The following is a 27,704-nucleotide window of genomic DNA, read 5'->3' as shown; positions in this document are numbered from 1 at the left end:
AGAGTTTTGTGCCGCTCGAGCTCTGGGCATGCGCAGATGCGGGGGGAGGAGGGAGAGTCCCGCATGCGCAGAGGCAGCGCTCACCCGCTGCTGCTCCCTGGCGCTGCGGGGCCGGGCGGAGCAGGAGGGTCTGTGCCGGGGAGACCCATTAACCCCCCCGTGCCCGGCCCGGGCCCTGCTCCCGCTGGGGCCGCCCCGGGCTCTGCCCGCCCCGCTGCGGAGCTGCAGCCTCCAGGTACCGGAGCGAGCCCCGGGGGCGGGGCCGGGCGGTGACTCTGCCCCAGTGTCCGTGGGGGGCACCCGGCATCTCGCAGCGCCGGGATCTGCTCCCTGGGGGCAGCGCCCGCGGGGGGCTCGGAGCTGCTGTCCCCGCAGGAGCCCAACGCCCCCGGCCCGGCCAGGCTCTGTCCTGGGGCCCCACGGGGGGTCCCGGGGAGGGGACCAGCCCCCACTGGGGTCCCTGCGTGGGGCCGGGCGGGGGCTGCCGGGCGGGGGGGAGACCTGGGAAAGGGGCGGATGGAAAATGTCTGTGCAGCCCGGACATGGCCGGGGGGGCGGAGAAGATCCGGTGACCCCCGAGGAGCAGGGAGAGGAAGGGGGGGGCTGAGATCCCCTCGGATTTACCGCTGCCCCCTCCCGTGGGGACCCCCCATCCTCTCCAGCCCTGCCCCCTTTCTCTCTAGAGAGCAACGAGCAACATCCAGGGTGACCCCCCCTTCCCTCAAATCCCTCCCCCGATTGTTCCCCATTTTCTCTCCACTTCGCCAATGTCCAGTTCAAATCTCAGGTTTTTGGCGTCCCATCCCCCCATTTTTACCTGCAGTGATTTGTCCTTATTTAGGTGGGAAATGGTTCCCCTGAGAGATTTCTGAACTGGGAAGAGGGTTAATGGGCAGAGGCTGGGAGAGCCCTGAGACAGGGATACCTCTGGGCTGGGGGGCCACTCTCTGCTGGCAACAGGGCATGGAAAGGCCTAGGAAGGGAAGGGAGGAGCAAGCGTCCTTCATGGAGACGGACCAGCCCCAGGTTTCCCAGTCCTAGCTACTTCCCCCCCCCCCACCCCGCTCAACCCAGCAGCCCCTCCCCCCCAGGCACCACCTGCTAGTAATATTTCCAGACCCCACAGCCGGTGACCTTCTGATTTCAGCCCCACTCCTTTCCCCTGGGAAAGGGACATCACTCAGGGCTGCCTGCCGGCCATGTGAATGTGAGGCAAGAAGAATCCATCCCATTCTGTTGTTGATTGAATATCGCTGTTTAATCCCCTCAAATTTCCCCTCTTTTCTCTTGAACTGTTGAATGGTGACAAAATCTCCCCAGGTATTGGTGCTTCTCTCTTCTATTGGCAAATATTTAGTTTGTGCCCCATTTTCTCCTCAGTTCTGAAATACTGAAATTCTTGAAAATCTTTCTGCTTTTCTTTCCAGGTGTCTGATTGAGATCAGGATTCTTATTGTACTGAGCGTGGCACAAGCCCTGCCTGAGATCAGGTTCCCCAGTGTGCCGGACACTGCACAAACCCTGACCAAGTTTGGGGAACTCGTTGTGCCAGGAACTGCAGAGACCCCAACAGAGATCTGCGCCCCTGTTGTGCTGGGCACTGTAGAGACCGCAATTGACATCAGGCCCCACATTGTGCCAGGTAAAACTGAGACCTGGACTGAGATCATGGCCCCCCTTGTGCCAGGCAGCGCACGAGTATGAACCAGATTGCTGCCTCCATTGTGCTGGGCACTTCAGAGATCTCGACTGAGATCTGTATCCCCGTTAGGCCTGGCACTGCACTGACCCCAACCAAGATCACACCCCACTGTATTGGGCACTGCACAGACCCTGACAGAGATCCTGCCCCCATATTTTGCCAGATGCTGCATGGACCCCAAACAAAATCAGGGATCCTGTAATGCCGAGAGTTGCAGAGCCCGTGAGTCAGATCAGGCCCCCTGTTGTGCAGTCTCTGCACAGACACTGATCAAGCTCAGGGTCCCCATTATGACAGGTGCTGAACAGAGACCGAGGGTACTTCTTCACTACCTGCCGTATCGGCGAGTAGCAATCGATTACTTAAGACGCAATATATCGATCCCCGAATGCGCTCACCGTCGACTCCGGAACTCCACCAGAGCGAGCGGCGGTAGCGCAGTCGGACGGGGGAGCCGTGGCCATCGATCCCGCGCCATCTGGACCCCAGGTAATTCGATCTAAGATACTTCAACTTCAGCTACGCTATTCGCATAGCTGAAGTTGCGTATCGCGTATCAGTCGCGTAGCTGAAGTTGTGATACTTCGACTTCAGCTACGCTATTCGCGCAGCTGAAGTTGCGTATCCCCTCCCTCCCTTCCCCCCCCCAGTGTAGACCAGCCCCAAGGGTATCTCTACCCTGCCATTAAAAACCCACAGCTGGCCCATGCCAGCTGACTCAGGCTCACAGGGCTCAGGCGAAGGGCTATTTAATTGCAGTGTAGATGTCTGGGCTCGGGCTGGAGCCAGGCTGTAGGACCCTGCGAGGTGGGAGGGTGCCAGACCTTGGGCTGCAGCCCAAGCCGGATCATTTACACCACAATTAAACAGCCTGAGCCTGAGCCGTGTGAGCCCAAGTCAGCGGGCACAGGCCAGCCGCTGGCGTCTAACTGCAGTGTAGACATGCCCACAGTGACAGCGTCCTTGCCACAAAAAGCTCAAAGGCTAAATAGGCAAATGGTGGGAGGTGACTCTCCATTTTACAGATGGGGAAACTGAAGCTCAAAGAGATGAAGTAATTTGCTCAAGTTTGCATGGAGAATTTGGGTCAAAACTGGGAACTGAAACCAGATTGTTTGAATTCGTGCCTCTCCCCTTAACCCCAAGCCCAGCTTGTGAGTGTACAGCATTGTTTTGGTCTGAGTGTTTGCATTGCATTGGCTTCCAAGGGAGGTTGTGGAATTTCCTTCATTGGGGTTTTTAAGACCAGGTTAGAGGTATGCCAGTCTTGGAATGTCTAGGGATACTTGGTCCTGCCTCATCACAGGAGTCTTGAGTAGACGACCTCTCAAGATCCCTTCCATGCCCACACTGAAATAATTCTGTTTTGTGCTGTGTCCTGTTCTATGCTGAGCTGTTTTGCATGGTGCCATTTGGAACTCTAATGCACCATGTTGTGTTGCATAGTTTTATAGTGCATTGTTTTGCCTCAGCTTGTTTGGTGCCTGTGCTGTGTTGGTTTGAGTTGAGCTATTTTGCATTGTGTACTTTTGTCCTAGAATGTGTTAGTTTGCATTGTGTTGCTTTCTTCGCCTTTGTATAATGTCATTTTATGCTGTAGAGTGTAGGTTGTGTGGGTTTTTTTTTTTTTTTTTTAAATTGCCTGACATTATGTTGTGGTGGGTTTTATTCTGTATGTTGTGTTTTGTACGTATATATTGCATAGCATCATAGACATGTAGGGCTGGATAGGACCTCAAGGTGTCATCAAGTCCAGCTCTCTCTGACAAGGCAGGACCAAGTATATGTAGATATTATCTCTGATAGAGGTTTGTCCTACCTGTTCTTAAAAACTTCCAGGGAAAGAGACTCCATAGCCACCCCGGTAAGACTATTCCAGAGCTGAACTACCTTAGCTCTGGTGACACACACACAGATTTTAGTGGTGAGCAGCTCTGCAGAAAGGAGTGGGCAGCTGGGTAAACAGACTAAAATTGGGAGGAGAAACATTGACGTGTCCAAGGTCACCCAGGCTGTCCATGACAGAACTAGAAATAGATCCCAGTTATAGTGCCACCGTACTGCTGTTTTGGGTACTGAAAGTCTCTGCCACACTGGTGTTTGAGTGGTAACCATGTTAGTCTGTATCAGCAAAAACAACGAGGAGCCCTTAGAGACGTGGCACCTTAGAGACTGAGAAATGTGTTTGGGCATAAGCTTTCATGGGCTAAAACCCGCTTCATCAGATGCATGGAGTGGAAAATACAGTAGGCAGAATATATATACACAGTACATGAAAAGATGGGAGTTGCCTTACCAAGTGAGGGGTCAGTTCTAACGAGACAATTCAATTAAAGTGGAAGTGAGCTATTATCAACAGGAGAAAAAATCTCTTTTTGTAGCGGTGATCAGGGTGGCCCATTTCAAACAGTTGACAAGAAGGTGTGAGTAACAGTAGGGGGAAATTAGCATGTGGAAATTAGTTTTTGTAGTGACCCATCCACTCCCAGTCTTTATTCAGGCCTAATTTGATGGTGTCCAGTTTGCAAATTAACTCTAGTTCTGCAGTTGTTTGTTGGAGTCTGTCTTTGAAGTTTTTTGATGAAGAATTGCCACTTTTAAGTATGTTATTGAGTGTCCAGGGAGATTGAAGTGTTCTCCGATTGGTTTTTGAATGTTATAATTCTTGACGTCTGATTTGTGTCCATTTATTCTTTTGCATATAGACTGTCCAATGTACATGGCAGAGTGGCATTGCTGGCACATGATGGCGTATATCACATTTGTTTTAGGCACTGGTGCAAACCTTTAGTATAGACCAAATTTACACTAGTGCACTCTGATTGGCGCTGGTGCACCATGTCCCAGTTTGAAGGTTTGGGGGATGGTGGTGATCAGGGGAGGGGGACAGTGACCTCACTGAGACCTAGGGCTGGCTGAACAGTGCAACTGGTAACAGAGGGGCAGCAGTGAGTGAGCCAGGAGCACAGCCCCACAGGACTGGACACTGACTTCTCCTGACCCAGGGGATACACCCAGCTGTGTGCAGGGACTGCAACTGAGCTGCCCTGCCAAGACAGCCTGTGCATCCATGGACAAACCACCTTTTCCTGCATGTTAATACAATGGGGTCTGGGGACCTTTCCAAGCTGCGGGTGATGGGGCTCTGGAGTTACCTGGGTCTGTTCCTGGCTCTGTCACTGACCTGCTTGGTGACCTTGGGGAAGTCCCAGCCCCTCTGTTTTCCTCCTACCCATTGTCTACTTGGATTGTGATCTCTTTGGGGCAAGGACTGTCCCTCTCTGTCTGTGCAGTGCCCAGCACAATGGGGGTGCTGATCTCAGTCAGGTTCACTGCCATGTGCAACATGATGGGGCTCTGATCTCCATCAGTGTCTGTGCAATGCAAAGCACAGTTTATAGACTCAGACTTTACAGCCAGAAGGGAGCATCATGATCATCTAGTCTGACCTCCCGCACATCGCAGGCCACAGAACCTCACCCACCCACTCCTGTAATAGACCCCTACCACTGGCTGAGTTAACGAAGTCCTCAAATCATTATTTAAAGACTTCAAATTACAAAAAAAATCCACCATTCACACTAGTTTAAACCTGCAAATGACCCATGCCATGCCACATGTTGCAGAGGAAGGCAAAAAAAACCCAATACCCCAGGGTCTCTGCCAATCTGAGTCTGGGCAAAATTCCTTCCCATCCCCAAATATGGCAGTCAATTAGATCCTGAGCATGTCGGTAAGACCCAGCAACCAGACACCTGAAAAAAAATTCTCTAGTATCTCAGAGCCCTCCCCATGTAGTGTCCCATCACCGGCCTTTGGAGATATTGCTGCTAACAGTTGCAGATCAACTACATTCCATTGTAGGCAGTCCCATCATACCATCCCCTCCATAAAGGTATCGAGCTTTTGGTATTGAAGCCAGGTAGGTTTTTTTGTCCCCCAGTGATTCCCTTAGGAGACCGTTCCAAAACTTCATTCTGATGGTTAGAAACCTTTGCCTAATTTCAAGCCAAAACTTATTGATGGCCAATATCCATTTGTTCTAGTGCCAAAATTGGTGCTTAACTTAAATACCTCCTCTCCTTCCCTGGTATTTATCCTTCTGATGTATGTATAGAGAGTAATCATGTCTCCCCTCAGCCTTCTTTTGGTTAGGCTAAACAAGCCAAACTCTTTGAGTCTCCTCTCATAAGACAGATTTTCCATTCCTCAGATCATCCTAGTAGACCTTCTCTGCACCTGTTCCACTTTGAATTCATCCTTCTTAAACATGGGAGACCAGAATGGGCCACAGTATTTCAGATGAGGTCTCATCAATGCTTGTATAACAGTACTAACCTTTCCCTGTGTCTACTGGAAATATCTCGCCTGATGCATCCTAGCACTGCATGAACCTATTTCATGGCCGCATCACACTGGCAGCTCATAATTATCCTGTGATCAACCAATACACACACGTCTTTCTCCTCCTCTGTCACTTCCAACTGATAAGTCCCCAGCTCATTGCAAAAATTCTTGTTGTTTGTCCCTAAGTGCAAAGTTATGCACTTAGGGACAATTAATTTTCATCCCATTTCTAATACTCTAGCTCTCAAGGTCATGCAGATCTTCTTGGATGATATTCCTGACCTCCTCCATGTTGGCAATCCTTCCCAACTTTGTGTCCCACTCCCACTTTTTGTGCCAAGGTCCTTAATAAAAATGTTGAATAAGATCGGTCCCAAGACTGATCTCTGAAGAACTCCACTAATAACCTCCCTCCAGCCTGACAACTCGTTGTTCAGTATGACCCCTTGTAGTCTCCCCTGTAACCAATTCATTATCAACCTTTCAGTTCTCATATTAATCCCCATCTTCTCCAATTTAATGAATAGTTTCCCATATGGAACTGTATCAAATGCCTTACTGACATCCAGATAGATGAGAGCTACTGCATTTCCTTTGTCCAAAAAATTAGTTACCTTCTCACGGAAGGAGAACAGATTTCCTTGGCATGATCTATCTTTTGTAACACCATGTTTTATTTATTTATAGTGCTGAAGGCTGGAAGGAACTGTTAGCAATAGGCTGAGAATGGCCATGTGGAGGTTGGGGAGGGGATGGCAGATAGTGGGGAGGTGGCGGGTGTGTGTGTGCGGTGTTGGAGGTGTATCTGGGATTTTGTTTTGTAGGAGTCCATGTCTCTGCTCCCTGTGGCCCTGGTGCATTCCGTACCAAAGCAGCATGTCAGCAGAGCAGACACACACCCCATAGCTCCATCTGGAACACGCAGCATTCACTGCCAGATGGGATGGGTGATTTTTCAGGGACCCAGCTTGATATGCGTGGCTGGGGTGGATTCACTTGGACGAGGGTCTGGGGCTCTGATAGTTTGCGATGTTCCCTTTTGCATAGTCAATTCTTTCCCTTTATTGTTTTACCCCCACCTATGCCTGATGCCACTCTCTTCTTAACTTGTTTTGGTTATTTCAGTCTTAGTTTTTAAATGGGATCTAATAATTGCAAAGCTGAATGAAAGATAAAACAAACAGAACCGTTTGAATGTTAGCACATAGCTGGTAGAACTATACCTAGTGAAGGTCTGCTGTAATTACCTGGTTACCTATAGCATTTTCTGGTGGGGTGGATAAAGCAATGTCAAAGACCCAAAAGCACTTTTTAGGGCGAAAGGCTCATCAGCTGTTTGCTCTCTAGGAAGCATGTCACCAGCCAGGACTTGCAGTCTTTTAGGAGTGGTGCGCTGGATTGTATTTAGTAATCTCAAAATAGAAGACTGCTGGTTCACAATATCCAATGAAATCTTACAAACAATTATACAAATAGACCCTAATGCAGAGGTGGGCAAACTACGGCCCCTCCCCTGTTGTTCCCTCTGCCCCTGCAGCCTCAGCACGCGCTGCGCTGCCGGCGCGAGGCTCTGTGCGGTGGGGCTTGGGAGCTCCTGGGGCAGCGCAGCTGAAGAGCCCGGCCTGAGACGGTGCTCTGAGCTGTGTGGTAGCGGCGGCGTGGCCCGGCTCCAGCCAGCGGTGCGGCTGAAGCGGCGCCAGCCACCTGTGCTCCGGGGAGGGGGAGTGGATAGAGGGCAGGGGAGTTTGGGGTGGTGGTCAGAGGGTGGGGAACGGGGGTTGAATGGGGGCAGGGATCCCGGGGGAGCAGTCAGGAAGGAGAGGGGGGGTTGGATGGGGTAGCCGGGGGCAGTCAGGGGACAGGGGTTCCGGGGGCAGTCACGAGACAGAGAGAAGGGGCAGATGGATGGGGCAGGGGTCCCCAGGGGGCAGTCAGGAAGGAGATGGGGGGTTGATGGGGCAGCGGGGGGGCAGTCAGGGGGCAAGAAGCGGGGTGGTGGATGGGCCACACACCCCTCCTCTAACCAGCCCTCCATACAGTTTCCAAAAAGTTTGCCCACCCCTGCCCTAATGCTATTAAAACAACATGGTATTAATACTGATTCAAAACTCAACTCCTGCTCCAGTCCTGGCATGGTTTGCAGGTGTGCAGGGGCTGGGCCAGTCCGTACTAAAGCAGCAATTTAACCCTTTCTATGCTAGCGTGGGGTTTATATAGCCCTTCACAGGCACCCAGGCACAGGGAATGGCCACTTATCAGCCCCATGCCTGATGTGCTGGGGTGACTCACTGGCAGCATTGTCTTTGAGGGTGCTGCTCCCTCCTGCTCCCACTTCCTCCCCTTCCCCTTTACTGCCACCACAATGCCTGTCACCTTCACTTCCTAAGGGGTGACCCCCAAAAGGTGTGTTTTGTTATCCCTTTCCCTGCCGCCACCCTCCTCCCCCCAAGGGTCCGTTGTGTACCCTCCGTCACTCACTTCTGTCTCAGGAGATAAGGCAGGTTATGGGGCGCTGGTGATGCTTTCCTGGAGATCCATTATCACTGAAGGAGTTGCAGCCTTGACCCTCCTAGAAGGTTGCGAGGATGCTGATGTGCACTGGAGGAAAACTGGGGCTTGGTGGAGTCCATAGAGAATTTGGCCCACACTGTGTCACTGTAAAGCCTGCTCTGCATTGCTGCAAATTGCTGCTGGTGGCTTTGTGCCCATAAGTCTCTGTAACGCCATCTTCAGTGACTCGAGAGCATGAGCACCAGCCTCAGGCAGACTGGGAAGAAGCAGGGCACAAACCCCAAATTGGTTGTGAGGTCTATATGTAGATTTCACCAACCAAATATGAAGTGTAAACGCTTCAGGCACTGTAACAGCATTAACATGGAATCACAGACAGTCCCCTTGGGTCATCCCATATATCTCACTATGGAGGTGAGCTCACCTTTGTGACAGATGGTCCCTTACACCAGGGGTTCTCAACCTTTTTCTTTCTGAGCCCCCTCCACCCCCACCTCTCCCCAAGATGCTATAAAAACTCCACGGCCCACGTGGACCACGATAACTGGTTTTCTGCATATAAAAGCCAGGGCTGGCGTTAGGGGGTAGGAAGCAGGGCAACTACCTGGGGCCCCATGCCCCATACATTGCTTAGGCTTTGGCTTCAGCCCTGGGTGGTGGGGCTCAGTGCCCCAGGCTTCAGCCCCATGCACTGGGACTTCAGCTTTCTGCCCTGGGCCTCAGCGAGTCTAATGCTGGCCTTGCTTGGCAGCCCTGCTGAAACCTGCTCGTGGTCCCCAGTCCCCTGGTTGAGAACCACTGCCTTATACCTCGAATCACAGCAATGTTCAGGTTACTGCCAGTCCCAAAGGATCAGTCACTTACTTAGGTCAACTGAATCTCACAACAAAGACACGCTTGTAGCCAGTCCTGTAATAACCTGTATTATGATTTATTCAAAAGGAGACGAGAGTTGTTTACAAAGTTAAAGCAGGTAATCATATAGATGCAGATGAGTTACAGTCTTAAATTTCAAGAGGTAATAGAAACTTCTATAATAAGCAAGCTCTACATATTCTTTAGGACTAACGCAGGCTAAGCAGCTGGGGATCTCTTGCTAATGCCTAGAAACTTTGCAGCATACAGATAATCAGTTCCCTCTGCATGGGATTTTTTTATCCCCTTCCTGCCACATGCTCTGAGCTGCAAACTCAGCTACCGGGCACAACAACAGCCTTTTGTCTTCTTTAACATCCCATTGTCGTCAGACGCCACTGGTATGGTGCTCTGCTCTGTTCAATGTTGATATCAGTCAGCTGCGTGCGTGTGTTCCCTCTGTGTGCTGCCCCAGCCCTGCAGATCGCTGACACAGCAGACCCTGGAGAACCCCCAGTGACCACAGACTCCGATAAGGTACGAAGGCACCCGGCCAGGTTTATTGTCTAACGAAGCACAGTAATAGTTCCCCGCAGACTCTACAAGACGTACTACGAATATGTGCCCCCTGACAATGGACCCGCTCAGTCAGTGGTGGGACTCTCCATTGCCCCCTAGGGGAGACAAAGACATCCACTCTGGGATGCATTCTTATACACAGGGACAAACAGGTGAGCAGGGCCTGACCTCTGGCTCACAGCCTAACTTTGCTTTATGTTAGCAATATCTTGACCATTACTTCAGTTCAGGCCTCATACCGGGCCTCTGATACCAAGGGTTTATGTCTCAGGGCCTCATCTTACTACATTCCCCCACTTTTTGTCTTTTTATGGGGAGGATGTTTACCCATCATCCCAGAAAAGCATAATGCGTGGACTGAAGATAACCCAGTGGGCTAAACACTGTTATGTGGTCACCACATTTTACCATCCATACACTCATGCCCCATCTGTCCTTAGTCTGCACATTCCCTCATACGACTGGTAGACATTTTATTATCCAATTATTTTTAGTCCCTTATGGTGGCCTGGGAATGTTAGGCCCAGGACCATGACTGAGGAATGTAGTATTATGATTGAGCCTTAGAGGCACTCCCAAATAATATATATGAATAATATGGATATGGCATATATATTTGTAGCGTATATGGGTATATATGTGTGGTATGTTTGTGTACATATGACACCACCTTATGTCCAAGCATAACCATGTTTTTCCAGTCTGGTGGTGTACTCTGACCCTTTTACTTTGGTGACACAGATAGAAACACACTCCTGTTAGGGCAATAGCAGTTATCACCTGAATCATCATTAGTAGTAGGCTGAGTGTTTTGAAATACTGGGATAGGCATTGTTATAGTGTGTTCCACAGTATTATGGATATGAGAAGTAAAACAGAAATTTGGAGTAGTGACACTACAAATGAGGCCTTTATATATATATATATAAATGTCTTGTAATTAGTTACTACTCAGTACTGTGCATTCATGTTATGGGTCACCCTTACTGCTGGTTGTCACCCTCTGGTAAGCTTTGCTGGGCAGGAAACAAGAACGGCTAGCTTCTCTGTTCCATGCATTGCCCTGTGACACATCAGTGGTTGACATAGATCCAGCTGTTTTTATGGATGTTGTTTTCCAGATAAATTGGTTACTGTCCATTCTGTAAGTTATCAAATATTGCTGTGTCAGGATTTAGTATTGGTATCCAGAAACTGAGCAAGATTGTTTTGAATAACACGTGTCTTAGTTAGGATGCAGTGTCAGTAACCCAAATTATGACGGGTACTAACACGGAATTTGTTTACCCAATTGTAATTACTGTGTAACTTAATTTCTTTACCAATTTGTTTTTTCCTTGCCTTCATGTTGTTTGTTGCCATTCATTTGTTGATTTTTTTTTACCTGTGTGTTGGTTAAACAGTTTAGCAAAGTTATGCACATTGTAAATGTTGTACAAAGATAATACAGTAGTACAGCAATAATACAGTTGTTTTTACCCAGTAACCAAGTTGAAATTAAATGACAGTTTATCCTGGTCCATCTAGTGGTTTTTAGCTGATTGTTAAATTAATTGTCCATATATGGTAGATAGAGGTGTATTTGACCAGTGTCTTATTTATAAAGCACTTCATTTTTCTTGATGCTTGGGGGTTTCTTCACTGTATACAGATATCTTGTGGTGTCTTTGTTCTTAAGTTAGTTAATATAATAGTTTGTTTTTGTTTTGTTTTTACATTTCTCTTGTTTTTAGTAACCCAAATTTAATACACAGATTAATTTAGTGTTTACAATGTAATAGGGAACAAGTCTTTTATACACAAGCTATACTTTTGCAATTGTTGTACAGACATTCATTTTCACTTGAGGTGCATTACTAATCTTTTATACTAAATGTAATGCTTAACGGCTAAAATAGAGGCTCACAATCTTCCATGAGAAGGTGTATTGCTTTCCCTCTCTTCTCTTTGTTTCAGCAAAAGAGTTAGAAAAATAGTTTTAACAAGCTTTTTAGAGTTGCGTTGCTTGTGACACCAACTCACTCTTGTTAACTGTTTAGAAGCACAAACTTTAACAACCACTGCTTCCCATTAACATAACATAAAAGAAAAGTGTATAAAATTAAACCAAAATAAATTTTAAATACAGGTCCATGCAAATGCTTTGTTATGTTTGGGAGCCAAAGGGGGAAACCTGTTGAAATTGTTGGCTAGCTTGATGCATAATTTATTTTTAAACATTTTGCTATCACAGTCTTATAACTATATTTAAAAGTGCAAACAAGTTTATAAAAACTCAAACAAGAAATTGACATTTTGTTAATATTATCTATACCCTAATGTTGAGGTTTTCCCTTACATTTTTTTATAAAAAAATAAAAAAACATAAAAAACAAAACAAAAGTGTGATTAATAAAAGAGAATTATTTTTGTTTGCAATTTCATTATTTGTTGAGGCAGAAATATATGTACATATATTTATAACTGAGACCTTGTTGAACTTTGGGGAAAAAATGGTATGAATAATATTATGATGGTTATACCCCAACCATAATATTAAAATAGTGTGGTACCACACATACATATATTTTTAAAAGAGTATGAAATTGACTTTTGTTGCAACAAAATAAAAATAATAAAAAATAATCACGTGACACACACAAAATACAACACTGGACAATGCACACGACATACAGGACAAGCTTATAATTAAAAACACACGGCACCAGAATTCTATTCATAACTATACAAAATAAGGCAAACAAAAAATTAAAAGGGTTAAATATTTGAATAAACAAGTTATTACCTTATTGAAAACTTTTAACAAAAAATGATAAAAATATATTATTTGCCAAATTTATTGTATTAATTTGGTAACAAGGAATTTTGCATTACTTTATATTTAACATTATTTTAAAACTCTGCTATATGGAAATAAAAAAAGCCCATGTTCCAAATATTAGTGAGTGAACAGGATTAGAAGCAGAGTGTGCATTTGGGTTGCTTGGCAACCCTATCTTCAAGAAAATTAGGAATAATTTCAGCTGTTGCATTCCTGAAGGATTAAAATAATTAATGTACTGGATGTATTTAAAGTAAAGTTTTTACCTTGTTTTCTTTTTGTTTCTTGTTTTGTTCTGTTTTCAATTGCTTTATTTTTTGGAGGTTTCTGTAAAAACTATAACTTTTAACTTTTAAACTAAGAGAGAGAGCCGAAGTGAGGAGAGGCAGGGAAAAGGGGAGGGGGTGAAGAGCAACCTAGGAAGGTAGCGAGACCTGAGCCAAGAGAGATTAACTGTATCAAGGTATTTGAAAGTACGGGCAGCAGCAGCCAGTTTAGCAAACTGAGAAAGCATATAACGGAAAAAACGTAACTGGTATGTAAAAATACTTGAGAAAGGTGGTTGTATTTTTAGATATGTGCGCGGAGCGTGGTTCCGTGGGTCATAGCAGTTGGGAACCTACACAGTTGGGAACTGTGCCCCTGGTTTTTATCCTGGCTCTGAGAAGAGAGTGGGGGTAGTTACCTGCTCTTGTAAAACCTGAATTTGTTCCCCCAGTGTCCGTTGCTTTTGTGTGCATGCCAAATGAATGGCAGGCGTGCCCTTTTTTGCTGCAATTAACTGTTTGGGGGCAACTCCACGTGTTAATGCATCAATTCTAAGTGTTTAACCCACTTAATTTCATTTTTTTACTTTGAAATTCTTTTTTATTCACTCCCCTGCGATCGAGTCACCGTTCCTGTCTCCTAATGTGCTCTGTGAACTGTTCCATTTTTTTCTTCATTCGATTTACCAATTCAGTGAAAGTATTGTGTGCTACTTTTTCCATCTGGGCACTTACTTGTCCTGTTCTGACAGGCACCAGTCTAGGTTTTACCAGAACCTGGCTTTTATCATAAGGTGGTGGTTGCACTGCAGTGGACCCAGTTTAATCTTTTAATTTTGCTAGAGCCACCTTTTTCCATTTCTGTCCCCATTCTTCAGGCACAGGGAGCTACCTGAAGCCTGCTGTTGACCACAAATATTTATAACAGGGGATGGCACATGTATTTTTTGTAGGTTCCTTGCAGCTGTTTCCAATGTTTTATTCTGTTTCCATGCTGGTTGTCTCTGGGCTGCTCCCCACCCTGCAAGGGGTTGTCCCAGGGCTGTGTAGCTTCTTTTGAGTCTTTTAACTCTTTCTTTGTTACTGATACTTGCCCTGCCAATTTTGTGTCGTGCTGTTTTAACCACTTATCAGCCATGGTTTGCAATATTTTACATTTTAAGGCTACAGTCTCTGCCCCATTACAAATTACATTACATGTTTCTTCCCCGTTATATTTTTTAAACTCTGTGGGGATTTGCAGGGAGGGATTAAGGGGGTTCCCTAGCTCATGGTTTTCTGTCATGTTAGATCGCAATTTCTACAGCGGACAGCTCGCTTATTCACCAGATCAGCGGTCGGGGTCACCAGTGCCGTCAGATGCTACCAGTGTGGTGGTGCTCTGCTCTGTTCAATGTTGATATCAGTCGGCTGCGTGCGTGTGTTCCCTCTGTGTGCTGCCCTGGCTCTGACGATCGCTGACACAGCAGACCCTGGAGAACCCCCAGTGACCACAGACTCCGATAAGGTATGAAGGCACCCGGCCAGGTTTATTGTCAAACGAAGCACAGTAATAGTTTCCCGCAGACTCGACAGGACGTACTATGAATATGTGCCCCTGACAATGGACCCGCTCAGTTAGTGGCTGGACTCTCCACTGCCCCCTAGGGGAGACAAAGACATCCACTCTGGGATGCATTCTTATACACAGGGACAAACAGGTTTCATATCGTTGAACGCACTGAGGTACAGCCCCTCTGTATTACGATGTTGCCTTTCTCATGGTGCAGATTGGTTCGAACAAATAAGTCTATTCATCATATTGTCTATCCGTCATATTGTCCTTTTATACTGTCTTTAGACTGGGTCTGCCTGTTCCTTGTTATCTGTGTGGGTGCTGTCCTGGTATACATTCATCTTATTAGTACATGTGTATACGCTCTTGCCAACTTCTGTGAGCAGGGCCTGCCTCTGGCTCACAGCCTAACTGTGCTTTATGTTCACAATGTCTTGACCATTAATCCAGTTCAGGCTTCATACTGGGCCTCTGATACCAAGGGTTTATGTCTCAGGGACTCATCTTACTACACCCATAATAGTCTATCTGGTGTTGATGGACCTTTCCTGCCAGGCAGGGTATAATGCATTCTGTTGCCAATCAGCACTTCACATAGGTAAACTGTCTCTCCTGTCTGGTGATTTACAGAGGCTCACAATGCAGCTAGTCAGATATAACCCAGGCAGCAACTCACAAGTGCTTTTTTTTTTTTTTTTTTTTTTAATGGAGTTATCTTATCTCCTAGAACTTGAAGGAACCTTGAAAGGTCATTGAGTCCAGCCCCTTGCCTTCACTAGCAGGACCAAGTACTGATTTTGCCCCAGCTCCCTAAGTGGCCCCTGAAGGATTGAACTCTCAACCCTGGGTTTAGCAGGCTAATGCTCAAACCACTGAGCTATCCCTCCCCCCATTCAATAAAGTCTAAACACATTCTTATAATTCTAATACCTGTTTTAACAATACTAACACAGGTGAGCCAGACTGATTCCAGCTATGCGTTTGTCCATGTTCAATTAAGACCTGGGAGCTTCTGCAAGAGCTAACACCTCGTCTGCGAGTGTCACAGGCAGGATGGGCAGGGATGGTGTCTCTAGCCTCTGTTTGCCAGAAGCTGGGAATGGGTGACGGGATGGATCACTTGATGATTCCCTGTTCTGTTCATTCTCTCTGAAGCACCTGGCATTGGCCACTGAGCTAGATGGACCGTTGGTCTGCTGCAGTGGGCCGTTCTTATGTTCACAGTCTCTATCAGGAGTATCTACCCATTTGGACTCACTGGGGAGCCACAGAAAGAAACAAGGTGTGCTGAGGCAAGAAGGCCCAGTCTCTGAGCCCCCGGGGTCACACTTGCCAAAAGCTAAACCTAGGCCCAGCCCATGAAAGGGGGCACTTTCAGGAGAGACTGTATAAAGGCTGGAGCATCAAACAACTTTGTAAACCTGAGACAGCTGCCTTGGGGACAATGACAGGGAGAATCCCCCAAAGTGACTCCTTTGATTCTGCTCTTCTCTGGCCTTTGGTTCATAGAATCATAAAACTGGAAGAGACCTCGAGAGGTCATCTAGTCCAGTCCCCTGCACTCAAGGCAGGACTAAGTATTATCTAAACCATCCCTGACAGGTGTTTGTCCATCTTGCTCTTAAATATCCCTAATGATGGAGATTCCACAACCTCCCTAGGCAATTTATTCCAGTGCTTAACCACTCTGACAGTTAGGAAGTTTTTCCTAATGTCCAACCTAAGCCACCCTTGCTGCAATTTAAGCCCATTACTTCTTGTCTATCCTCAGAGGTTAAAAAGAACAATTTTTCTCCCTCCACGTAACAACCTTTTATGTACTTGAAAACTGTTATCTTGTCCCCTCTCAGTCTTCTTTTTTCCAGACTAAACAAACCTGATTTTTTCAATCTTCCCTCATAGGTCATGTTTTCTAGCCCTTCAATCATTTTTGTTGCTCTTCTTTGGACTTTCACCAATTTGTTCACCAATTTGTCTTTCCTGAAATGTGGCACCCAGAACTGGACACAGTACTCCAGTTGAGGCCTAATCAGCATGGAGTAGAGCGGAAGAATTTCTTCTTGTGCCTTGCTTACAATCCTCCTGCTAATACGTCCCAGAATGACGTTTGCTTTTTTTTGCAACAGTTTTACACTGTTGACTCATATTTAGCTTGTGATCCACTATGACCCCCAGATCCCTTTCCGCAGTACTCCTTCCTAGGCAGTCATTTCCTGTTTTGTATGTGTGCAACTGATTGTTCCTTCCTAAGTGGAGTACTTTGCATTTGTCCTTATTGAATTTCATCCTATCTACTTCAGACCATTTCTCCAGTTTGTCCGGATTATTTTCCAAAGCACTTGCAACCCTCCCAGCTTGGTATCGTCCGCAAACTTGATAAGGGTAACAGAGAGACTCTGTTACTAGGAGGTTTTCAGCATGTCTCAGAGGGTTACACCCTGGTGGGAGGGAGCTAGGCCTGTACTGGAATAAGGTCACTCTTTGCTTCACAGTGTGGCAGAACCTAGAATGTCCATTAGCAGGGAAAAATCCTGGGGGGAATCAGCGTGTGGAATGGACGAAAGCCCCATCTGAATTCTCTCACGTTGCCCTTCTCGCCCTGGCAGGCTACAGAATAACATCCAGGTTTCACTCCAGACCCACCCAGGGGGAAGGAAATGGCTGCAATGGAGCTGGCTCAGGTAAGGGATTATCAGGGAGCTGGTGATGGGTTCTGCTTGGAGGAAGAGGAGTAAAGGAGAGGGGAGCTGCTGGAGGTGGTGGGAGGCAGGAAATATCTAGGGTGGAGAAAGGGAGGGGATAGGATGTGACAGACCTGCTGAGATATGTGTAATCTAGGGTGTGATGGATTGTCATCCCCGGGGTGCAGTCTGGGGGGCTTCTGGGAACCGCTGTGTCCTCTAACCCTCAAGCTGGGCTGGCCCTTCTCACACTGCTTTGCTGGAGATTCAGCCAGCCTCTCCAGGCCCTGTTATCACCCAACACGACAGCAGCTGGTGCCATACACCTAAGCCACTCAAGGACAGATAGAAGACAACAGCCAATTTCCCAGCTCCCCAACCTTGCACACGTGCTGTAGTATAAATCCAGAATTATACCATCTTATAGTGCACAGGGATCTGTATAATGTAGGCTCATTAATATAGTTTGCCTTCCCCTCGATATGGGAAAGATGCACAACAAGCTTGTGCGCTAACCAAGCTGAGATATTCCCCAGACACTTCACTCAAAATACACTGGTTAAGATAAAGCATCAAACAAGTTTATTAATTACAGAAAGATAGATTTTAAGTGATAGCAAACAGATCAAAGCAGATTACTTAGCAAATAACCAAAAACTCAAACTAAGCCTAACATACTAGATGGATAGAATTTGAATTAGCAGTTTCTCACCCTAACTGATGATCGAAGCGGTCCACCAAGTTTCCATACACAAGCTAGAAATCCCTGTACCCTGGGACCAGCACTTCCCCCAGTTCAGTCTTTGTTCCTCAGGTGTTTCCAGAAGTTCTCTTGTGTGGGGAATGAGGCCAAGAGATGATGTCACACCCCACCTTATGTACCTTTTCTATATGGTGGGATTCCTTTGTTTCAAACTGAATTCCCAGTCCAGTTTGTGGAAAAATACAGGTACCAAAATGGCGTTCAGTGTCATGTGGTCTGGTCACATGCCCTAGCATGCCCAAATGAGTGCTAAGCTCTTGCATGGTCCATTGTCTTTGTTGATGAGCCATCAGTGCTGTCTGGCTTCTTCATTGTTGTACCTGAAAGACTAGTTGTGGGTGTTACCCAGAGTAAGCACATTTGAAATACAGATACATAGTCAATATCCATAACTTCAGATACAAACGTGATCCACGCACACAAATAGGATAATCATATTGAGCAAATCATAACTTTTCCAGTGACACCACACATGATGTATCTTGCACAAAATGCATCATAATTATGTCCTAATAATATAATCATACTACACCCCATATTCATCATAGTGGTGTCAGATAGGGCCTAATTTCAAGGCACAGGAGTTGGGACTGGAACTTCCCCTCTTTGTGGAACAGGAAATAACCCTCCAGCCAGGTCTGGGAAAACTTCCCAGACTCGCAGTGCTGGAGCCTGAATCTGACACTTCATTAGTTACCACCACCCCCAATCTTTGTGGGAACTGCAAACTTTATCAGTGATGATTTTATATTCTCTTCTAGGTTATTGATAAGAATGTTAATAGCACAGGGCCAAGAACCAGTCCTTGCGGAACCTGCTAGAAATAAATCCACTCGACCATGGTTCCCCATTTACAATCAGTTTTTAATCTATTTAATGTATGCCATGTTTATTTTGTATCATTCTAGTTTTTTAGTCAAAATATTATGCTGAACCAAGTCGTATGCCTTACAGAAGTCTAGGTATATTACATCAATACTATTAGCTGCAACCAAACTTTTCATCTCCTCCAATATGGATATCCAGTTAGTTTGATAGGATCTATTTTCACTAAACCTTTGTTAATGGGTACTAATTATATTACCGTCCTTTAATTCTTTATTAATGAAATCCAGTATCGGCTGCTCCATTATCTTGCCCAGTATCGATGTCAGACTGACACTCTTGTAATTAGTTGGGTCATCTCTTTTACACTTTTTAGTATTGGTACAGCATTAGCTTTATTCCAGTCTTCTGGAATTTCCCCATTGTTCCAAGTCCTAATTAAAATCAACATTAATAGTCCACCATGCTCCTCCACTAGCTCTTTTAAAAGTCTTGGATACAAGTTATCTGGACCTGCTGATTTAAACATGTCTAACTTTAATAGCTCATGAAGTCCTGTTGGAATGGAAAGTGTGTCGTTGTCAACATCTTATGATATGAGTACATCATCTGTTTTTCTCCAAATCCAGGAGAGAAATATTTATTGAAGACTTTTACCTCTTCTGTATTATTTTTGATAATTCTGCCATTTCTGTATAGTAATTTACCACTACCATTGTTAGGATTAATATACTTTTAAAAACTTTCTTCTTATTTTCATTGATTGGTCATTGATTTCTGATAGCTTCCCTTACCAATTTTCTACAGTACTGACCTTCTAACTTATCTTCTTTACTATTGACTTCCCCTTTCTTCCATATATTTTATTTGGAGAGTGTTGGGATTCCTACCAGGGAGCCACCAGCAGGGTCCAGAGACAGCCTCATCTCCTATATCAAGCTCTGGCTAGTAGGTATGTGATAAATGTGAAGACCCTGCCTCCGTCTGTCAGCTGGGAGACACAAGTTTCTCTCTGATGCCTCCTGGCAGCTCGAAGCAAGGTGGGGTGGGACTCTGTTAACATGTGCCTCCCAAAGCTTCCATTTACCTAGTGCTGCTGTTCCATGAATAGTGGGGTTGTGACTGGGGCAGCAGGTACTGAGTGTTGGACTCTTGCTCTTTCAGGGGCCGGTGACTTTCGTGGAAGTGGCTGTGTATTTCACCAGGGAAGAGCGGGCTCTCCTGGACCTCACTCAGAGAGACCTCTACAGGGATGTCATGCAGGAGAACTATGAGACAGTGGTCTTGCTGGGTAAGGAGTCCTGTCCCTTCGGTTATTAGAATCTGTGGGATCTCTAAAGAACCTGAGTAGTAATAACTTTATATCTTTATTTGTCATACAAGTTTTGACAAGTTTCCTTGTCCCCCTTTATTTAGTTTATCTCCGAGCCACTAGAATAATATTTGGACATGTGCCTTTTTGGTGCCGTCAGTTATTTTAAAATTGCATTTGATGTATCCTTATTGGATACATTAATAACTAGAGCTTTCATGCCTTTTCCTCATTTTAAGAGGAAAATATGCCACCTGTAGAATTCTAAATTGAGTAAATAGGTCGATGACTGATGCATGGCTTGTGTGACAGTCAGATGAGCTCCTCTTTTGATAGGAGAGCGTATAATGTTGCCATTCAGGACCCCCTGGGTGAAGGGAGAACAGAGCCATGGAAGGGGAGGAGAAGGAATGGAGTAGATAATTCTGGGGTGCCTGGACATGGGGAAGGTGTGTGCAGGCTAAGAGCTAAGAAGCAGCTGGGAGGGATGAGGTAGTGAGAGACGAGGAGGGAACACAAGAAGCTCCCAAAGTGCTGGGAGGTGGTGATGGCTGAGAGTAATGGGAAGGTGGGGAAGGGAGTGTGGAGGAAGGGCAGCCAGGAAGTGGGCTGGGTGGGTCAGTGGGAGGGAGGAGAGGTTTGGGGATCTAGAGCTGTGGGAGATCCCAGACCTTTAACCCTGAATCCCTGCCCAAGCCTTGTTGCTTTAGAGCCTACACTCCAGTTTTATTTCTGTTCAGTTCCACTTCATTAAACATTTTTTCCTCAAATGTTATTTTAACTCTTGACCTCCCTCTCCCACTCGTTACTCCCCCCCCCCCCCCCAATATAACCTCCCCATCCTTATGCACAGCGACCCCGGCCACCGATCTTGAGTCCTTGCTGCATTCCTACCTCCCATAGCAGGGCCACTACCTAGGCACAAATGAGCACAAATGTATTAGGGGTACAACTTGCCCTTATACATGGCTACTCAAAGTTAATTGAGAAAATGAAATTTAGTGAAACACACAGAAACTTGATTTAATACAGACCGTTATAATTTAAATCATAGGCAAAGATCAATACACATAATGATTAGACTAAGATAAGTATAGTAAAGAGGGTCTTGTACTGTGCATACTTACAAGTTATGGACACCATTGGAAACAAAGATGGAGGGGCAAGGGAGCCCATCAGAAGGGAGGCCCTGCTTCAGTTTACACTATCTCGGGGACCCGACAAAATGAAAAAATGGTCACTAGGAGAGGTATTTTATCCGCTTCCTTAGGGTAATAGGATGACGATATACCATATCTGCTCCTTTACTCTGATTACAATAATGTCAATAGCTGCCCCAACCCATATGTGGCCTTTGGGAAGTCCATAATTAAGCATCAAGCATTAATACTAATGATTTACATCACTTATTTATTAATAATTCCAATATATGAATGTGATCCAACTGCTGAGATACTGCATAGCAACCTAATTGCTAAAGCCCGCCCCAAACTTCCTTCTTTCAGAAGCCTGTGGCGTATTGCACCTGTTTGTGGTTCCTCGTTAGTCTCTCAAAATGAGGGTGCAAAATATCTGACCTGGGATTCTCTCCTTAGACCTATTCATGTAAATTCCAGACTTCAGCATAACTACTCCCACAAAGCATCAACCTAATATAAGGCCCTTAACTGTAGCAAACTTAATAACCCATTTATTTATGTTCACCTCCTTGCCCCTCCATGCACATTCCAAGCTAATAAGCAATACTCTGATAATGACATTTTACCTCTAGCGAATATAAAATTGCCCACAAGACATGAGACTAGGTCATAAAATCAGATCAGGGTCAACAGGAGTGAGAGTTTGGAAAGAGTCTTTTACTGTGTTTCTTATTTTGGGCTATACATTGAAGTTGGGCCTCTATTATGGTGTCTTTAAAAAGTGCCCATGCAGCTTGTCCCCGCCCTCCGCATCTGCAGCAGCCACAAGCTGTCTTCCCTCCAGGCTCCTTGGATCTTTGAGCCTGTCCCTCCTGAGGTTGCGTTACCCAGTTCTTGTTTCTTACAGGCTCCTTTTCCGGAAGAATTAGAGGCTGTTGCTCCTGAATTTTAGTGTTTAATTCCCCAGCCCTCTCCACACACTGGGGGAGTTTAATTCTCCCTCCCGTTACAGCTGAGTCATTAGATTTCCTAATTCCCCAAAATGTGCTTTTGCGATGTCACAGTTTTGAGTTAGCTAAGCCTTTGACCTGCCTCCATGGCCTGCTCAAGGAATGCCCTGTCAGGTATCAGGCCTCTAGCCAGCACCTCTCTATGGGTAGGGACCCACATGTCTCTCCTTTTTTACTGGGGTTTGAGGATTGCAGCTTGTCCTCCACTGTGTTCACTGGACTAACATCCAGTTCCTGTGCTTTGCTTTCTCTCCAAGGGCTGTGAGCAGTGTGTGTGTGTGTGATATAGAGGTGGGAATTTTGGGGATACTCCTATGAGGTCAATACACACCTCAGTTTCCCTCTGTGATTGGTATTGCTATGATTAGAAAGAGCAGGAGACATGAGGTGTTTTGTCACGGAACTGTCATTGGGTGATATGAATGGGTCATTAAGGACTGGCTGGGACCAACCTACATCAGTGGAATACCCGACAGAGACAAGGGAATAATTGTTCCATGGGAGGATCTCAGCTTGGCTGAGTGAAGCATACATGGACTCGTTATGTTTTTGGGAGCTGGAAGAACTGGGCTTGTAGATGCAGGGAGCTCTACTGGAGCGAAGACAAATGGACAGGCAAAGTGAAAGGAAACTAAACTGTTTGCTACAGCAGAATGGCTCAAGGGCATTGCCCAGTATGGAATACATTGTCTTCTTTGCTTCTCTGTCCTAATCTAAGGAATTTCCAATGCTGTGTTTCAATTGACTAATAAACCCTGCTATGTTTTAAAAGTCTGCCCAGTGTCACAGCAAAAAATTGCTGTGTGCATTGAATGAGGAACAGTCTCTGAAGAGGAGTGTCGTTCAGCTGGACCTGCTGGCAGAGCTCACAGGTTGAAATAGGAGTGTTGAAGCCAGAGGCTTCCCAATGACTGTTTAAAATCCCAGGCATTGCACAGATCCTATGGATCCATGACAGTGTGCCTGATGGGGAAAGGATATAAAACAAGAAAAGGATCTAAATGTGTATTTACCGTGGCCCCCTCATCAGTCCTCGTGAGAATCCCTGATCAGTTCCCAAGTGTATTTATACTTTCCTTAAAGGCTTACCTCTTAGTTATCAGGTCATGTCCGTTTTGTTAGAGGGCCTCCTGCTTCCCTGGTTCTTGTCATGCAGACAGCAAGCAGCAAAAGACCAGAAGTCTGAAGTGCAGATAATGCAATGTTTATTGAGGTTAGTTTCCAAACAAGCATACTCCAAAGACCTTCACACCATTCGGGCTTATATCTATACTCCAATAGAATCTGTTCCCCAGTGTTCCCTTCCCAGCTCTGATGCTCCAGAGCCTTGTTCCCCGTTCCCTGTTCCTGTTCCCCCCCCCCCCTTAAAAAACATGATTCCAATTTCTCTTCCCCCTCTATTTTATATAGTAATATTCTCAGCTATACCTTAACTGAAATTTAAACTAACCAATCCTAACATATTGTAACATAATTCTCTAACCAATTATATCCCACTACCCTAATTAACTTACACCTAGGAAAATTAATTATACAGCAGACAGAAAAAATTAGAGAATCAGACAGATTAACAATAGAAAAAATGGTGGCCATAAAGATAAAACAATACAGAAATGAGAGTTTCAAAACCACAACCATTGATAAATGATTTCTTGCCAGACAGGATGCTATCAAACTAAGTTTTCTTTAACCATCTTAAGATCTGTTTCTTTATCTGGTGGTGATGGGCGCTATCAGGACAGGATCATCTTTCTAACAACCCAATACCACCTTATTTCCGTGTGACTGGTTTGGGATGTGTGCTTATGGCTGCCCCTGCTGCTTAGCCAAAGGCCTTAGCCAACGAACAAGGCCTCAGACTATCCTAGTGAGAGAAGGCCCATACACAGGCAGACTGTGATTTTGATTCTTTGTTTTTATACCCCTGTAACTAGCTAAGTGATTAAAAATACACCTAAGTTCTTAAAGTATAGGCTTTACAGGCAGGCCTGAATATCTATATTCTAACAGTGGGTTTTACCCCTTCCCCCATTCTGTGTCTGTCTTGTCTATTTAGATTGTAAATTCTTCAGGGCATGGGCCATCTACTCTTCTGTGTTTGTACTTTGCCTAGCACAATGGGTCTTAGGCACTAAGGTAATGAAATATGATTTATAATAACAACTCTCCTGCCACTTTGAGACAAGGAAGCTGGTCTTCGGATGTTACTGACTGAAAATGAGCTGGGGGTAAAACCATTCAATATTCTTTGTGACAAGTATCCCACAAATTCCACTGCTCTCCCTTGTTTTCTTTGCCTTGAGTAGGGTTTCCAGTTTCCAAACCTGATGTGATCTCGCAGCTGGAACGAGGGGAAGAGCCGTGGGTCCCAGACCTCCAGGACTCTGAGAAAGAAGTGCTCCCGAGAGCTGCCTGCACAGGTGAGGAATTGGTTAAACCAGGGGTCGGCAACCTTTCAGAAGTGGTGTGCCGAGTCTTCATTTATTTACCCTAATTTAAGGTTTCGCGTGCCAGTAATACATTTTAACATTTTTAGAAGGTTTCTTTCTATAAGTCTATAATATGTAACTAAACTATTGTATGTAAAGTAAATAAGGTTTTTAAAATGTTTAAGAAGCTTCATTTAAAATTAAATTAAAATTCAGAGTCCTCCGGACCGGTGGCCAGGACCCAGGCAGCGTGAGTGCCACTGAAAATTAGGTTTCAGGGTAGCAGCCGTGTTAGTCTGTATCCGCAAAAAGAACAGGAGTACTTGTGGCACCTTAGAGACTAACACATTTATTAGAACATAAGCTTTCGTGGGCTATACCATTATATATAGTATAATGGCTAACAAGGGTCAGGCTGGAGACTCTTGCCTACATGCTCGGGGTCTTACTGATCGCCATATTTGGGGTCGGGAAGGAATTTTCCTCCAGCGTAGATTGGCTGAGGCCCTGGAGGTTTTTCGCCTTCCTCCACAGCATGGGGCAGGGATCGCTAGCAGGAGGGTTCTCTGCCAATTGAAGTCAACAAGACACAGGATTTGGGGACTTCATCAGCAGAGTCAAGGGAAGGGTAGGGACGATTTTGTGGCCTGCAGCATGCAGGGGGTCAGACCAGATGATCATAATGGTCCCTTCTGACCTTAAAGTCTATGAGAAGTGGATTGTAGCCCACGAAAGCTTATGCTCTAATAAATTTGTTAGTCTCTAAGGTGCCACAAGTACTCCTGTTCTTTTTACTGAAAATCAGCTCTCACGCGTGCCATAGGTTGCTTACCCCTGGGTTAAACCAACTCAAAAATGCAGGAAACATTTGGGATGCGCTACAAAGACCTTGTGAGCTGTCCAAGTTCAGGATTGTTCCCTGCAGATGTGGAATCATTAGGCAGATGTCACTCATGGCTTCCCACCTATCCTGACTGAAAACTGGCAGCATGTCCCTCCCCGATCTCGCTTTCCCCTGAGTGTTCTGGTGAGATGCGGATCAAAACTGAACCCTTCCTCTTCTGGGGAAGGGTTTGGGGAAAATCAGCTCCTGATAAGTTTGATCTCTCCCACACATCTTTTGGTTTGTTCATCCCTTTTTCAATTCCTGTCTCTGAGATTTCCTTTCTCTCCGGCACAGAGAGTAACCTATGTCTAGATTCTCTCTGTCTCCCATCAGGTGTTGGGATGGTGAGTGAGAATGAGGAGAATCCCCAGCAGGAAGATGCTGAGCAAGTAAAACCACATGGGACGTTATCAGGAAGATCCAAAGGGAATGTTTCCTGGAGTTGTGCACTCCCAGAAAAAGCAAAAGCCTGTGAGACTGAGCAGATGTCAGAGGAAAACTTGAGGAGCCACTCAGACCTTATTACACGCGAGAAAATCAACTTGGAAGAGACATGCTACACATGCCACGAGTGTGGGAAAAGCTTCAGTGGGAGCTCAGACCTTTTCACACATCAGAGAATCCACAGAGGAGAGAGACCGTACACGTGTTCTGAGTGCGGGAAAAGCTTCAATCAGAGCTATACCCTTATCAGACATTGGAGAACCCACACTGGAGAGAAACCCTACACGTGTTCTGAGTGTGGGAAAAGCTTCAATCAGAGCTCAAACCTTATCAGACATAGGAAAATCCACACAGGTGAGAAACCTTATGGGTGCTCTGTGTGTGGGAAACGCTTCATTGATAGTTCAGCTCTCATCTCACATCAGAAAATCCACACAGGAGAGACGCCCTACACATGTTCTGAGTGTAGGAAAAGTTTCAATAATAGCTCTGACCTCATCAAACATCGTAGAATCCACACAGGAGAGAAACCCTATATGTGTTCTGAGTGCAGGAAAAGCTTCAATCAGAGCTCAATCCTTATTAGACATCAGAAGATCCACATGAGAGAGAACTGTAATAAATGCCTTGACTAGGGCTAGCCAAAGATTTTTCTTTTAAAAAAAAATCACATTTGCTAATTCCCAGAGTGATCTTTGTACCATCTTCACCGTGGTCTCTCAGCTCCCCCAGATAAGTTGCCTGCTTCTGCCTTTTGTAGCTCACCCTCTTTGGGATACATCCTGTGATCTTTTCTATCAACTCCTTTCCTTTTGAGTCATAGGAGTGTGCGTCCCTCCAGCCAGGAATGTTCATCAGCTCCAGGTGGGGGAGAGAGGTTTGATCCCAACAAGCTACACTGAGGCAAAAACTACCTGTGCCTTACATCCACTAGGACTGTACATGGCGCTGGCTACTCAAGTTAGTGATCTTGGTGTAAAAAGACAATTATAGTTGTAGAGCAGATGCAGCCCAGGTGCAGTGGTTGGTATTAGCTTTCCCCTTGACCTGACCTAAACTCCATCACTTTTCCTAGTCTAAACAAACCCTGAGCATCACGGTTATACTGTTCCCCCAGTTCAAAGCAATTGTTAGTCATCAGGTTCCCCCTTTGGGAACAAATTGTTTCATTCCCAGTTGCTCTGATGTTGCTTCAGGTTGTGCTGGAGAGCAGATATTTTTACTACCATTTCCCTCACTTAAAATATATTGAACTATAACAAAAAGCAGGAACAGGGCAGGGATAGGGAAAAATGTCATTTCACCCTCTGTAACAGAAAAAGAAAGGGTAAATCAGAGGGATTCCCTTATTCCTCATCACCATCGCAATCCCTCTCTTGTTCAGTTGGTTAGGTCAATATTTTTTCTAAAGGGTGGGGAAGAGGATTCCCTAGTGAATGACTTGGAACTAAGCAAAATACCCATGCATTGGGCTCCCAAAGCAGTTGTGGCATGGGCTCTACAGGAGGTCACCCCTGAAGATATCTCCTTCCTAATCAGGTGCATGTTGCCTATTATTTGGGAAATGCAATCCCTATCT

The 27,704-nt window shown here is 45.6% G+C and overlaps 2 protein-coding genes across 18 annotated transcripts in view; both read left to right on the top strand.

The window, feature by feature from the left end:
* LOC117869997 (zinc finger protein 883-like) overlaps nt 1-27,704 on the top strand; it is a 929,932-nt gene continuing 902,228 nt past the window's right edge. Inside the window, exon 1 of the mRNA XM_034757133.1 lies at nt 1-235. Coding sequence (XP_034613024.1) covers nt 37-235 — 199 coding nt within the window. The 5' untranslated portion in view covers nt 1-36. The remainder of the gene's footprint in view (nt 236-27,704) is intronic.
* LOC117870049 (zinc finger protein 34-like) lies at nt 100-26,792 on the top strand. 17 transcript variants are annotated; one of them, XM_034757249.1, is made up of 8 exons: nt 100-235; nt 1,428-1,642; nt 14,372-14,588; nt 17,243-17,317; nt 19,779-19,857; nt 20,070-20,196; nt 24,673-24,786; nt 25,976-26,792. In XM_034757249.1, the coding sequence occupies exons 6-8, from the start codon at nt 20,163-20,165 to the stop codon at nt 26,758-26,760; spliced, it is 933 nt and encodes a 310-aa protein (XP_034613140.1). In that variant the 5' UTR covers nt 100-235; nt 1,428-1,642; nt 14,372-14,588; nt 17,243-17,317; nt 19,779-19,857; nt 20,070-20,162; the 3' UTR covers nt 26,761-26,792. The 17 variants fall into 17 exon arrangements, with proteins under 17 accessions (XP_034613140.1, XP_034613143.1, XP_034613130.1 ...); XM_034757252.1 differs by lacking the exon at nt 14,372-14,588 and having other exon boundaries at nt 19,781-19,857; XM_034757239.1 differs by lacking the exon at nt 19,779-19,857 and having other exon boundaries at nt 14,411-14,588.

The sequence above is a fragment of the Trachemys scripta genome, chromosome 25 (genome assembly GCF_013100865.1).
Source record: "Trachemys scripta elegans isolate TJP31775 chromosome 25, CAS_Tse_1.0, whole genome shotgun sequence".
NCBI classification, from domain to species: Eukaryota; Metazoa; Chordata; order Testudines; family Emydidae; genus Trachemys; species Trachemys scripta.
The sequence above is the reverse complement of the archived record's forward strand: the minus strand, read 5'-3'. Positions and strand labels throughout refer to the sequence as shown.